At 42.6% G+C, this 15830-nt stretch overlaps 1 protein-coding gene across 6 annotated transcripts in view; it reads left to right on the forward strand.

The window, feature by feature from the left end:
- SEPTIN7 (septin 7) overlaps nt 1-15830 on the forward strand; it is a 127135-nt gene that overhangs the window by 50426 nt on the left and 60879 nt on the right. For 4 of the 6 annotated variants that reach the window (XM_077269227.1, XM_077269229.1, XM_077269224.1 and 1 more), the window contains one exon: nt 4138-4240. In XM_077269227.1, the coding sequence (XP_077125342.1) occupies nt 4231-4240 (10 nt within the window). In that variant the 5' untranslated portion in view covers nt 4138-4230. Of the gene's footprint in view, nt 1-3567; nt 3615-4137; nt 4241-15830 lie in introns of those variants that run through there. The other 2 variants (XM_077269230.1, XM_077269228.1) reach the window with 2 other exon arrangements.

Here is a 15830-nt window from a genome sequence, read left to right on the forward strand (position 1 = left end):
ATTAAAGGTAAAGGCTATAAGGGTAAGTGCACAGGACCAGTAAACGCTGAGGGTTTGACGTTATGTTAGTTGTGCAGCGTCCAACCCGCAGTGCCCAGATATTACAGCATAGTGGATGGGATTTCAAGACATCCCATGCCTACTCTGCGTCTAGAGACACCTGTGGATTACCCACATAGACGAACATGCGGCACTTCTTTTCAGACTGCAGCATGTCTATTTATCTTGCGGAGACGCAAGTCTCCACAAGAGAAATTTCACCAATAGAATGTATTGGACACGGTTCAGTGAACACATGCAGATTCACCTGCTTTCAATAGACGGCAGCACTTTGGATGCAGTGAACATGCACCTTTTCTGGGTTTTTATTCCTTTAACAGAAGGGTACCAACAATTTTGTCCATGTGTGTACAATTCCCTCACATGCATAGTATAATGCTTGCTTACTTGCTGCCTTTTAGAAGAGTTATCCGGTTAAAACCATATAGAATAACTTGTTGACCGGTGGGCATTAGACCGCTGGGTCCCGCACCAGTTGGCAGAATGGGGAACTTTAATGCCCAGTATGGAGCGTCAATGAGCGCTTGTTCGACTTCTGCTCCATTCATTTCCTATAAGGCTGCCTGTCTTTTTCTGGCAACTCTATAGAGAACAAATGAAGCAATCAGAGGTCAGACGGCCGACCTGCCTCTCCATTTTGTAGTGAGCTTAAAAGTTCCCCTTCAGTTATAAAAATTGCGCATTCTGCCTTTCGTGTTCCTGTGATGAGACAACCACGGATCAGCATGTTATCTCCTATCTGGAATTGCAGAGGTGCAGGCATCACGGAGAGCGTCAACACAGATTCTTCTCTGGGGTAGTTTGCTTTTTGCCCTCTGACCTTGCCCAGTAATAAGACTGCAGTGTTGTAAAGGAGAAGAGAAGATCAGGGCAGGCTATTTTAGTGTCTGATAAGACTAGATGTGACTCACTTGACCACATGGACAACTCCTCACTCCGGTCAGGTCACTTCCTGTTTTTAGTGTCGGGAGAGGAAGAGAGCTCCGTGTGCGAGCATTGAGGATGGTCATGAGAGTAGCATTTATCAGATACGACTCTCTGGATCTGTCCCATGCATTCCTGATATCTAAAATGTATGGGGGTTTTAGTGACTTTTGGATTTGTTTTGAATTGTTTAGGAGATTTATTAGCTTTTGTTCTTTGCATTTGTTTTTGTAATTGGAGCAAAACTGCAATGTTTTTGAAAATCAAATGTGTCAGTTTTTGACCAAAGCTGTGATAAAGTTCACAACAGAACGCTTCTAAATATACTCTTAAGGAAAAAGGAGAGGCTTGTAGCAAATTGTTTTAGCTATGGAGGTAAAGGCCATACACTGGTCCTAGCATAGAAATGCACTGCGAACCTGGGCTGTGTGCTGTGGGACAAAAACTATGTATCAGATTGTCTAAACAGTCTTTTCTTTTTCTTTTCTTTTTTCAAAGTAGAAATTAAATATTTATTTTGTATAAGAGCATGTCATACCCAGTTTTTATACTTTTATATATACTGCCAATTGGAATGAATACTTTGTCCTGTAAGTGTTGTTGTGGCTTCTTCCTTTTACCCCCACCGATCAATAATGGATAACCTATGCTATCAATGTTTAATTGCTACAGAACCTATTTTAAAGGAGTTTCTCTGGTCTGCAGCCAAATTTCTGCAGTTACCCTGTGTCTGCAGATTGCCGGACCATGGCAGTGTGTGATGCACACACTGTCAGGTTTCCGTTTTGTTCACAGCACAAGTGGGCGGTCATGTGATCGCAGGTATATGATTTGCAGATTTGCGCTCCAGTGCTGACTAGGTTCCCAGCCACTTCTCTCGATAAAAAAGTGAACATTGAGAGAAGCGGATGAAAATCTAGAATGCACGTGACTACAACTATGCAATGCAAAAAGTGACTGTGCCAGAAAAATGTGAGGAAATGTCTGTGCTGGAATTTGGTCTTCATCACCGATCACAAACGGGCGGGTTGCAGAAACTTGCACTGGCCATAGGCCTTAGGATCAGCAAGTGTGAATAGTGTATGACCTGGACGTCCCATCAGCAGGGTTTAGAGATGTTCTCGCATAGTGTATGACCTGGACGTCCCGTCAGCAGGCTTTAGAGATGTTCTCGCATAGTGTATGACCTGGACGTCCCGTCAGCAGGGTTTAGAGATGTTCTCGCATAGTGTATGACCTGGACGTCCCGTCAGCAGGCTTTAGAGATGTTCTCGCTTCAGACATCTCCACCTTCATCACCGTCGGACTCTTGGTCCGGTCCCCTAGGTTTTAGTATCCACCGCTCACACTCCTTGAGGTGTCTGGTTATTGCTTTGTGCTCCAGAAGCTTCTTCCTTTAGCATTGTGGGCCCACCAGGATTTAGTAAAATCATTTAAAATAGTAAATAAGTTTAAGTGTGAACTTAATTTTTGCCCGACGCTTAACATTTGACAATTTTAAAACATTCTTTTATTTATTCAGGTTAATAGTTTAAATACTAATAAAACCTTAAATTTGTCTTATGGAAAGTCTGGGCACCAATTCAGCTACCACATATGTATTTCCATCTGCTGTAAAAGCACTGTTATGCCCAAAAAGGCAAAAATATTCTAGGAGTGATACCTTTTATTGACTCTCAAGAAAAATGTTTATATTTGCAAGCCTTCAGGCAAGGGTTTGTGGGTTTTTTGGAAACTAGTGTAAAAAAGGAGCCTCTGTGTTTTCAAAGCTTGAAAATATAAAATGTTTCTGGTTAGTGAATGAAGGTATCACTCCTAGGATACTTTTGTCTCTTTGGGCATATAAGCATTTACATAGATTTTTCTGTAATATAATGTTCATTGTACTTCTGCAGCCTACTCTGATGCTGTAGGCTGTTGGTTCAGAAATGCGATTTGTATGTATATTGGGAAATGAGATTTGAATCATGCTGTGAATCCATTTTTGTGCTCGTTTCATTACTGGCTATGGAATGAATGGGTCATCTATCAGATAAAGTAAAAGATGGCACTATTGTACATGTGCTGTCTGGTTTTGCGACTCCAAACCCATTCAATTGAAAGATACAGATCTATAATACCAATACATAGCTCTACTTTGAATAGAAAGTACGGCCCTCCCTTTAACCTTAGGCATTCCCTTTTAATATGATGTGAACCAATGTCGACTTACCCTTAGAGTATGTGCACACGTAAGAATTTCTTGCAGAAAATTCCTGAAGAAAACCGGACATTTTCTGCAAGAAAACTGCATGCGTTTTTTTCCCGGAGCTTTCCCAATGCATTATATAGCGGGAAAAATGCAAAAAACCCGCAAAATTAATGAACATGCTGCGTTTTTTACAGCGATGCTTTTTTTTTCGCCAAAAAAAACGCATCATGTGCACAAAAATTGCAGAATGCATTCTAAATGATACGATGCATATGTATGTGTTTTTAATGTGTTTTATCGCATTTTTATAGTGAAAAAACCGCAACTTGTGCACTCAGCCTCGGTAAGTTCACACAGGGCGTTTTTGCTGCTTTCTTTTTCTGCAGCAAAACCTGATCTTCTTGGCAGGAAAGAAGCTGCATCAAAAACACTGGTTTTGGTGCGTTTTTTGGTGCGTTTTTTGTTGCGTATTTGTTGCGTATTTGTTGCGTTTTTGGTGCTTTTTTTTTTCTTTGCACATGCTAATGTCTTTGGATTTTCAGCAGCAAAAAAGCAGCAAATAATGAAGCCTGCTTTTTTGCTGCATTTTTTTCAACACCCATTCAAGTCAGTGGGTGAAAAAACGCTGCAAAAACGCTGAAAGAAGTGACATGCTCTATGTCCAAAAAAACACAGCAAAGCACAAAATACTGATCACACAAAAAACTAATGAGTGTGCATGAGATTTCTGAAATCTCATAGGCGTTGCTGGTATTGTAAAAAGCAGCTGAACATTACCATAAAAAAAGCAGCAAAAACTCCCTGTGTGAACTTACCCTTATTCTGCAATATGCACAAACATTTCCGTAGAAGCGCAGCTGTTCGTCTAGAAATACCAGCCTTAAAATAGAGACATAAAACCTGAAGTTTTTCCTTTCTGTAACCCATAGCACCTAATATTGTTTTCTCTGTATTGACTGCAGCAACAGAAGAACCTTGAAGGATATGTGGGCTTCGCCAATCTGCCAAATCAAGTCTACAGGAAATCTGTGAAGAGGGGGTTTGAATTCACACTTATGGTTGTAGGTAAGAGATCATTTCATTTCAAAATGTATTTGCATTTTTAGAACTTCCTTAACCCCTTCCCGACCCATGACGCCACGTAGGCGTCATGAAAACCCGTGCCAATCCGACCCATGACGCCTATGTGGCGTCATGGAATGATCGCGTCGCTGCAGATCGGGTGAAAGGGTTAACTCCTATTTTACCCGATCTGCAGAGACAGGGGGAGTGGTACTTCAGCCCAGGGGGGGTGGCTTCACCCCCCCGTGGCTACGATCGCTCTGATTGGCTGTTGAAAGTGAAACTGCCAATCAGAGCGATTTGTAATATTTCACCTAAAAAAATGGTGAAATATTACAATCCAGCCATGGCCGATGCTGCAATATCATCGGCCATGGCTGGAAAACCTGAAGTGACCCCCCCCCCCCCCCACCCCACCGATCGCCCCCCCAGTCCTCCGTTATGGGGTCCGGTCCCCTCCGTCCTGTGCTCCGCTCCCCCGTCCTCCTGCCCGCTCCCCCCTGCTCCTATGTCACCCCCCTGTGCTCCGACGCCCCCCCCCCCGTGCCCCGATCTCCCCCCCCTTATACTTACCGAGGCTCCCGGTGTCGGTCCGTCTCCTCGCTGGGCGGGTCATTCCATATCAAGTGATCCAAATATGAATATTTTTTTTACCTTACGTCTTTAGATTTTTTTTATTTTTTGTTTTTATGAAGTACAACTTTAGTTAATTACAAATTAAAAGTTTAGAATTTTTTTCTTCATCCGTTAATTTTTTACAGATTTTTAAAGTTTTGAAAAAGCATGGATTTTGGCCTGGTATGGCTTTACATTTTTTATCATATCTCGGGCTAGAATTAAGATATAGAGGTGGGAGAGGCATCATTTTTCTCAGAACGGTACCGGCTTTCATTTGATATGTCACAAGACTATGTTTCTTTATATTTTGTTTTGGAGAAATCAAATAAAATATTTTGATGCGCAATTCTGAAAAAAACGTATGTTTTAAAATTGTGAAAACATGCATGTGTGTTACTTGTGTCCTTGTTTATATTTGTACAGGGATTCAACTTGGGATCTATCACATTTGTATTTTTTTTTTAAGCCTTGAATCATCTGATTTTATGTTTGTGTGAGTTTCTTCCTTTTTTCTTTTCAAATTACAACTTACTGCATTCAACATTTATATGTAACAATAAAGAAACACAAAAAACAAATACCAAAGTGCCAGAATAAATGCATCTTAATCATCATAACAACTTGCTCAGCATTTTCAACCTGAATTCATTGAACAAGCCAAAAGATAAAAGGTGATCACATCCTCAAGTGTGGTTTTCTAAATACAGTCTGATCCTAATTATATGTTAAAAACAAGATTAAAAGAACCAATATTTCTACCACCTATTTATACATGGAACAATTTTTTTTCTACTATATCACTAAACATGTCATTTATGAAGAATAGTACAGTAGTTAAATCCTCGTTCTATAAAATATGAACTAATCAAACAATTAATAGTAGATTTTTACACTGGCCTGTTATCATCAATGTGTCCCTTCTAGTGGGTGAAATGTCATCTTGCCCATAAGCGCTCACTAGCAATGGCCGTTTCCTTCTGTGTCAGAGTATGTACGGCTGTCATGGTGCTCGACTCCACCCGAGTTATATCTGATTTTTGTTCACTTTTACAATGTCTGATTTTCTTGGATACACCAAGGACGGCGCTGGACCAGAAGGTGCAGAAAAGTCACTTCTACGTCTTCATTTTCACAATCTTTGGAGAGTCCAGTAGCCGTCAGCGCTGATCATATTCACAGGTCACACAGCCAGTTGTCATCCATTGCCGATCTTGTGCCGCCTTCTACCACGTCATGGACGTCACTGTCTTTATTTCCACTACATGGGATGACAGTCCGGTATTGCCGAGTCCCTGTGATGGGTTCTGCTTCCTGTAACCGATGTTATAACAAACTCTCCTCTTCGTAGTCCTGGTTTGTACAATACATGGACTGGATGTTAAGAATATTTTTCTCCCTCCATTTGAGGAGTTGGCTGGGTGATAAGATTTGGTGTGAATACGGTCTGTGGAGGCTGGAGCTGCCGGCCTGTCATCTGCTCTGCAGTCACTGTCTACCCCTGGTCATCCTCAGCCCTAAGAAAGCTTCTCCTCTGTCCTCTCCTGCTTCTAATACTCTGTAACATAATAAATAATACCATAATATCTAGCAATCATGGATTATTTGGTAAATATAGACCTCACACTGTTAGACCTCAAGCTGAGCAGATCTGAAATCAAGATTTTTGAACTGACACTGTAATAGTTTTATTTTTTAAAATATGATCCCATCATGATCCCATCTTGTATTTTGGTACAGATGTGAATAGGAGCATAGCAGGCACATGTGCAGTTTTTGAAATTTTTAAATTAAAGGTTTTTTTCGGAAATGCGTTTTAAAGTTTTGCGCTTGCGTTCGCATAGGTAAAATATTAACAAAGATACTCTTGTGACATATGCCTGTAAAGGCAGGCAACACCGAAATTCGCACTTTTTCCAAACTTTGAAAATCAATAAAAAATAACATTTTGCATTCTCTGACACACTATTACCAAATAACAAAATCTCAAAAGAATTAAAAATATAGTGGTAAAAATCATTGGTTCACTTGACATGGAATGACCCGGGCGCCGCCATCTTCCAAAATGGCGGGCGCATGCTCAGTGCGCCTGCCGAATCTGCCAGCCGGCAGATTCAATACAAGTACATTTTGATCGCTGTGGTAGGTTCTATCACAGCGATCAAAATAAAAAAATTAATAAATAACCCCCCCCCCCTTTATCACCCCCTTAGGTAGGGACAATAATAAAATAAAGAAAATATTTTTTTTTTCTTTTTCCACTAGGGTTAGGGTTAGAACTAGGGTTAGGGTTAGAACTAGTGTTAGGGTTACGGGTAGGGTTAGGGGTAGGGTTAGGGTTACATGTAGGGTTAGGGTTATGGCATGTGCGGATTTGGCTGCGGATCCGCAGCGGATTGGCCGCGGATCCGCAGCGGATTGGCCGCTGCGAATTCGTAGCAGTTTTCCATCAGGTTTACAGTACCGTGTACACCTATGGAAAACCAAATCCGCTGTGCCCATGGTGCGGAAAATTCCGTGCAGAAACGCTGCGTTGTATTTTCCGCAGCATGTCAATTCTTTGAGCGGATTCCGCAGCGTTTTACACCTGTTCCTCAATAGGAATCCGCAGGTGAAATCCGCACAAAAAAACACTGGAAATCTGCTGTAAATCCGCAGGTAAAACGCAGTGCCTTTTACCTGCAGATGTTTAAAAAATGGTGCGGAAAAATCTCACACGAATCCGCAACGTGGGCACATACCCTTAGGGTTAGGGTTGGAATTAGAGTTAGGGTTGGAAATAGGGTTAAGATTAGGCTTGTAGTTAGGGTTACGGATAGGGTTAGGGGTGTGTTGGGGTTACAGTTGTGGTTAGGGTTGGGATTAGGGTTAGGGTTGGGATTAGGGTTAGGATTAGGGTTAGGGTTGGAATTAGGGTTACGGGTGTGTTGGGGTTAGGGTTGTGGTTAGGGGTGTGTTGGGGTTAGGGTTTGGATTAGGGTTATGGCTACAGTTGGGATTAGGATTAGGGGTGTGTTGGGGTTAGTGTTGAAGCTAGAATTGAGGGGTTTCCACTGTTTAGGCACATCAGGGGTCTCCAAACGCAACATGGCGCCACCATTGATTCCAGCCAATCTTGCATTCAAAAAGTCAAATGGTGCTCCCTCCCTTCCCTCCCGACGTGCGCCCAAACAGTGGTTTACCCCCACATTTGGGGTACCAGCGTACTCAGGACAAACTGGGCAACAACTGTTGGGGTCCAATTTCTCCTGTTACCCTTGCAAAAATAAAAAATTACTTGCTAAGACATAATTTTTCACGGCTCTGCGTTATAAACTTCTGTGAAGCACTTGGGGGTTGAAAGTGCTCACCACACATCTAGATAAGTTCCTTCGGGGGTCTAGTTTCCAAAATGGGGTCACTTGTGGGGTGTTTCTACTGTTTAGGCACATCAGGGGCTCTGCAAATGCAACATGACGCCCGCAGACCATTCCATCAAAGTCTGCATTTCAAATGTCACTACTTCCCTTCCGAGCCCTGACGTGCGCCCAAACAGTGGTTTACCCCCACATATGAGGTATCACTGTACTCACAACAAACTGGGCAACAAACATTGGGGCCCAATTTCTCCTGTTACCCTTGTGAAAATAAAAAATTGCTTGCTAAAACATCTTTTTTGAGGAAAGAAAAATGATTTTTTATTTTCACGGCTCTGCGTTGTAAACGTCTGTGAAGCACTTGGGGGTTGAACGTGCTCATCACACATCTAGATAAGTTCCTTGGGGGGTCTAGTTTCCAAAATGGGGTCACTTGTGGGGTTTTTCTACTGTTTAGGCACATCAGGGGCTCTGCAAATGCAACGTGACGCCCGCAGACCATTCCATCAAAGTCTGCATTCCAAAACGTCACTACTTCCCTTCCGAGCCCCGGCATGTGCCCAAACAGTGGTTTACCCCCACATATGGGGTATCAGCGTACTCAGGAGAAACTGGACAACAACTTTTGGGGTCCAATTTCTCCTGTTACCCTTGCAAAAATAAAAAATTCTGGGCTAAAAAAATATTTTTGAGGAAAGGAAACACATTTATTATTTTCACGGCTCTGCGTTATAAACTTCTGTGAAGCACTTGGGGGTTCAAAGTGCTCACCACACATCTAGATAAGTTCCCTTGGGGGTCTAGTTTCCAAAATGGAGTCACTTGTGGGGAGTTCCTACTGTTTAGGCACATCAGGGGCTCTGCAAACGCAACCTGACGCCCGCAGAGCATTCCATCAAAGTCTGCATTTCAAAACGTCACTACTTCCCTTCCGAACCCCGACGTGTGCCAAAACAGTGGTTTACCCCCACATATGGGGTATCAGCGTACTCAGGAGAAACTGGACAACAACTTTTGGGGTCCAATTTCTCCTGTTACCCTTGGGAAAATAAAAAATTGTGGGCTAAAAAATCATTTTTGAGAAAAGAAAAATTATTTTTTATTTTCACGGCTCTGGGTTATATACTTCTGCGAAGCACTTGGGGGTTCAAAGTGCTCACCACACATCTAGATTAGTTCCTTGGGAGGTCTAGTTTCCAAAATGGGGCCACTTGTGCCGGAGCTCCAAAGTTTAGGCACACAGGGGCTCTCCAAACGTGACATGGTGTCCGCTAATGATTGGAGCTAATTTTCCATTCAAAAAGCCAAATGGCATGCCTTCCGAGCCCTGCCATGCGCCCAAACAGTGGTTTACCCCCACATATGGGGTATCATCGTACTCAGGACAAACTGGACAACAACATTTGGGGTCCAATTTCTCCTATTACCCTTGGGAAAATAAAAAATTCTGGGCTAAAAATCATTTTTGAGGAAAGAAAAATTATTTTTTATTTTCACGGCTCTGCGTTATAAACTTCTGTGAAGCACCTGGGGGTTATAAGTGCTCACTATGCATCTAGATAAGTTCCTTGGGGGGTCTAGTTTCCAAAATGGGGTCACTTGTAGGGGAGCTCCAATATTTAGGCACACAGGGGCTCTCCAAACGTGACATGGTGTCTGCTAGCGATGGAGATAATTTTTCATTCAAAAAGTCAAATGGCGCTCCTTCCCTTCCGAGCCTTACCATGTGCCCAAACAGTGGTTTACCCCCACATGTGAGGTATCGGCATACTCAGGAGAAATTGTCCAACAAATTTTAGGATCCATTTTATCCTGTTGCCCATGTGAAAATGAAAAAATTGAGGCTAAAATAATTTTTTTGTGAAAAAAAAGTACTGTTTCATTTTTACGGATCAATTTGTGAAGCACCTGGGGGTTATAAGTGCTCACTATGCATCTAGATAAGTTCCTTGGGGGGTCTAGTTTCCAAAATGGGGTCACTTGTGGGGGAGCTCCAATGTTTAGGCACACGGGGGCTCTCCAAACGCGACATGGTGTCCGCTAAAGATTGGAGCCAATTTTTCATTGAAAAAGTCAAATGGCGCTCCTTCCCTTCCGAGCCCTGCCGCGCGCCCAAACAGTGGTTTACCCCCACATATGAGGTATCAGCGTACTCCGGATAAATTGGACAACAAAGTTCGTGGTCCAGTTTCTCCTTTTACCCTTGGGAAAATAAAAAAAATTTCGCTAAAAGATCATTTTTGTGACTAAAAAGTTAAATGTTCATTTTTTACTTCCATGTTGCTTCTGCTGCTGTGAAACACCCGAAGGGTTAATAAACTTCTTGAATGTGGTTTTGAGCACCTTGAGGGGTGCAGTTTTTAGAATGGTGTCACTTTTGGGTATTTTCAGCCATATAGAACCCTCAAACTGACTTCAAATGTGAGGTGGTCCCTAAAAAAAATGGTTTTGTAAATTTTGTTGTAAAAATTAGAAATCACTGGTCAAATTTTAACCCTTATAACTTCCTAGCAAAGAAAAAAATTGTTTCCAAAATTGTGCTGATGTAAAGTAGACATGTGGGAAATGTTATTTATTAACTATTTTGTGTCACATAACTCTCTGGTTTAACAGAATAAAAATTCAAAATGTGAAAATTGCAATTTCTGAGTTTTTTTTTCACAAATAAACTTAGAAATTATCGACCTAAATTTACCACTAACATGAAGCCCAATATGTCACGAAAAAACAATCTCAGAATCGCTAGGATCCGTTGAAGCGTTCCTGAGTTATTACCTCATAAAGGGACACTGGTCAGAATTGCAAAAAACGGCAAGGTCATTAAGGTCAAAATAGGCTGGGTCATGAAGGGGTTAAAAGCTTTCCCACCAAAAATATTTCACCTATCCAAAGCATATGTACATGTCGGATTGCTGGGACCCCCACAGATGACAAGAGCAGGGTCACAGTCTCCCATTCAATTCCACATTGTGTGGGAATGGGCGATCAGGACTCCTGTTTTCCTGATCACTGAGACCCTCCAGCCATCCAGTATTGATCACCTATCCTGTTAATACGTAATAAATGTCATCATATGAGTAACATTTTTTTTTACATTTTTTTTTTTACTATATTACGGTAACTTTGGATTTGTTACTCCATCATTCTTGTGTTGTTTTTTTAGTTCTGGAATCTACTGTTCTCAAACTGTGTTATTTGTGCTTGAGATGTGTCTGCCTATTTGCCTTGTCTGAAGGGGTACTATCATTTAAAAAGAAAAAAACATGTCGTAGTACTGTGTCAGAAGTTTTGGTTTGTGGGGGTGTTGGTGCAAAGACCCCCATGATCACTAAAAGGAAGGGGCAGACACATGTGATCATTGTACTCTGTTGTTCCTGATTGGTTGGCTTTTGCTTTCTACCACTCAATCTGCTCTCCAAGAAAAGTGAGCAGATGGGATTTGCTGTAGGACAGCACTTGGAGAAGCTGTTTATCATATTCCTTCATTGCTTTTTGAGTTTTTCAGGACCCCCACTGGTCAAATTGTCTGACAACTGACTTTTAAAAATGAACACTCTTCATAATGAGAGAAATTCTTGTTATCTGCAATATATGTGTAGTCAAGGCCAAAAGTTTTGAGAATTACATAAATTTAGGTTTTCACAAACTTTGCTGCTTCATTTTTTTTTAGTTTTTTTTTTAGTCAGATGTTTCTATGTTTATTCATGTAAAATTAGAAACATTTCAGAGGCTTTTACACTTTTAGTGACAAATTCATCAGTGTATGCAAGGATTTCATATTTACAGTGCTGCCCCTTATATTTCTGCAATTCTCCCAGACAGCTACAGTAAGGAAAATAAGTATTTGATGCACTGCTGATTTTGCAAGTTTTGCCACCTACAAAGAATGGAGAGGCCTGTAATTTTTATTGTAGGTACACTTCAACTGTGAGAGACAGAATCTTAAAAAAAACAAAAACAGAATATCATTGTATGATTTTTACATAACTAATTTGCATTTTATTGCGTGAAATAAATATTTGATATAACAGAAAAACGGAACTTAATATTTAGTACAGAAACCTTTGTTTGCAATTAGAGGTCAGATGTTTCCTGTAGTTCTTGACCAAGTTTGCAAACACTGCAGCAAGGATTTTGGCCCACTCCTCCATACATAACTTCTCCAGATCTTTTAGCTTTCAGGGCTGTCGCTGGGCAACATTGAGTTTCTGCTGACTCCAAAGGTTTTCTATTAGGTTCAGGTCTGGAGACTGGCTAGGCCACTCAAAGATCTTGAAATGCTTTTTATGGATCCACTCCTTAGTTCCTCTGGCTGTGTGTTTTGGGTCATTGTCATGCTTGAAGACCCAAGCACGACCCATCTTCAATTCTGTTAATGAGGGAAGGAGGTTGTTGGTCAAAATCTCTCAATACATGACCCCATCCATCCTCCCTTCAATATGGTGCAGTCATCCTATCCCCTTTACGGAAAAGCACCTCCAAAGTAAGGATGCTTCACGGTTGGGACAATGTTCTTGGGGTTTTACTCATCCTCCTTCCTCCAAACATCGCAAGTGGAGTCGATTCTAAAAAGTTATGTTTTCATCTCAACTGACAGCATGACCTTCCCCCATGCCTCCTCTGTATCATCCAGTTGTTCATTGACGAGCTTCAAATGGGCCTGAACATGTGCTCAAGTGAGCAGGGGAACCTTCCGTGCCCTGCAGGAGTTTAATCCATGACCGTGTAGTGTGTTACTGACGGTAATGTTTGTCTGTGGTCCCAGCTCTCTTCAAGTCATTGACCAGGTAGTTCTGGGGAATCATCCTAGCTCCACAAAGCGAGATCTTGCATGGAGTCCCAGACCGAGGAAGATTGGCAGTCATCTTGTTTTTCTTCCATTTTGTAATAATTGTGCCAACAGTTGTTGCCTTCTAACCAAGCTGTTTGCCTTGTCCTGTAGCCCGTCCCAGCCTGGTGCAAGTCTACTATTTACAGCTTTTTGGTCTTGGCCATGGTAGGGAGGGTGGAGTGTGATTGGTTGTGTGGACAGGTGTCTTTCATGGCTAACAAGTTCAAACAGGTGCAATTAATACAGGTAATGAGTGCAGAGTACGAGGCATCTTTAAAGTGAACCTGTCACCCCCAAAATCGAAGGTGAACTAAGCCCACCAGCATCAGGGGCTTATCTACAGGATTCTGTAATGCTGTAGATAAGCCTCCGATGTATCCTAAAAGATGAGAAAAAGAGGTTAGATTATGCTCACCCAGGGACGGTCCTGCTGCGGTCCGGTCCGGGGCCTCCCATCTTCTTACGATGACGTCCTCTTCTTGTCTTCACGCTCCAGCGCAGGCGTACTTTGTCTGTCCTTTTGAGGGCAGAGCAAAGTACTGCAGTGTGCAGGCACCGGGAAAGGTCAGAGAGGCCCGGCGCCTGCGCACTGCAGTACTTTGCTCTGCCCTCAACAGGGCAGACTAAGTACACCTGCGCCGGAGCCGCAGCGTGAAGAGAAGAGGACGTCATCGTAAGAAGATGGGAGGCCCCGGACCGGACCGCGATGCCCATCGGACCAGAACCGGACCGGGACCGCCCCTGGGTGAGTATAATCTAACCTCTTTTTCTCATCTTTCAGGATACTTCGGGGGCTTATCTACAGCATTCCAGAATGCTGTACATAAGCCCCTGATGCTGGTGGTCATAGCTCACATTCGATTTTGGGGGTGACAGGTTCCTTTTAAAGAAAAGTTAACAGATCTTTGAGAGCCAGAATTCTTGCTGGTTGGTAGGTGATCAAATATTTATTTCATGCAATAAAATGCAATTTAATTATGTAAAAATCATACAATGTGATTTTCTGTTTTTTATTTTTAGATTCTGTCTCTCACAGTTGAAGTGTACCTATGATAAAAATTACAGACCTCTCCATTCTTTGTAGATGGGAAAACTTGTAGCATCGGCAGTGTATCAAATACTTATTTTCCCCTGTATGCATCAGCTTCTGCGCCAAATCTGGACTTATCAGTGCTTAACGATTGTCACAATTTCTGTGTTTTGTCTGTCCAAACCACTTTTTGATGACTGACCAGAGGTTCTCAATGGGATTGAGATCTGGAAAGCTTCCTTGCTATGGAGTCAAAATTTGAATCCATCGTTCACCTAGCTACTCGGTTATGACTATTGCCTTGTGATATGGTTTCCATCATGTTGGAAAAAGCATAGTTCATCACCATATTGCACCCGTATTGCTTAGAGAAGTTGCTGTTGGCAGATGTTTAGACCCCATTCTTTATTCATGGCAGCGTTCTTAAACAAAATTGTGAGTGAACCCACTTATGAAGGACTTCAGGATGTTTTACTGTTGGTATGACACATGGCTCATGGGAGTGCTCAACTTTTTTTCTCCTGATGCTGTGTCCAATAGGTGGTGCTAGAGTTGTCCTTTTCCTCTCGGAAGTGACAATTTACATATTTTCCCAGAGTAGCATGCATGGCTTATAAGTCTCCCCTCTGACATGCCATTCTTGGCTTGTCACTCTCCACGAGGAGAAATGTTATCCCTTAGGGTACGTGTCCACGTTCAGGATGGCCGGCGGTTTGGATGGAGCGGCAAACCCGCTCCGCCCCCTTCTGTAGACTCGATGATGCCGGATGTGTTCATTGCACACATCCGGCATCATCGCACCCCACACATAGGGCCCTGTGTTTTACCTTGCGGTGTCGCAGCGTCGCCGCAAGGTAAACGGACATGCTGCAATCTAAAAAGACTCGCCGCATGTCCGGAATCGCAGGGCCGCCGGATGCGTGTTACCACGCATAGTGGAGACTGGATTTCATAAAATCCCCTCCACTATGCTGTAACATCTGGACGCTGCGTGTTTGACGCTGCGGCTCTACGCAGCGTCAAACACGCAGCGTTTCCTGAACGTGGAAACATACCCTTAGGGTAAGTTCACACAGGGCGTTTTTGCTGCTTTTTTTCTGCAGCAAAACCTGATAATCTTGGCAGGAAAAAAGCTGCGTCAAAAACGCAGGGTTAGGTGCGTTTTTGGTGCCTTTTTTTGCTGCGTGCTTTTTTCTCTTTGTCCATGCTAATGTCCTTGGATTTTCAGCAGCAAAAACGCAGCAAATAATGATACCTGCGTTTTTGCTGTGTTTTTTTTTCAACAACCATTCAAGTCAATGGGTGAACAAACGCAGCAAAAACTCTGATCAATATTTTGTGCTTTGCTGTGTTTTTTGGACATAGAGCATGTCACTTTCAAACAAAAAACCAATATGCGTGCATGAGACTTCTGAAATCTCATAGGCTTTGCTGGTATTGTAAAAAGCAGCTGAAAATTAGCATAAAAAAGCAGCAAAAATGCCCTGTGTGAATTTACCCTGTTCACATTGCGTTAGTGCATTCCGTTCAGCGCATACGCTAACGGACTGCGCTAACGCAAGTGCCGACTTTGGCACAGCGCTAGCGCAGATGGAGCATCTGCTAGCTCCATCTGCGCTAGCAGTGACGGACCCGGAAACGCTGCTGCCCGCGTCTCAGGGTCCGTCACTCAATGACGGCACATCGCCTAGCGCACACCCATTGTGGGCGTGCGCTAGCGATGCGTCCGACATTGCTTTCAATGGCGGCGTTAACTGACTA

This window comes from Ranitomeya variabilis, chromosome 6 (genome assembly GCF_051348905.1).
Source record: "Ranitomeya variabilis isolate aRanVar5 chromosome 6, aRanVar5.hap1, whole genome shotgun sequence".
NCBI classification, from domain to species: domain Eukaryota; kingdom Metazoa; phylum Chordata; class Amphibia; order Anura; family Dendrobatidae; genus Ranitomeya; species Ranitomeya variabilis.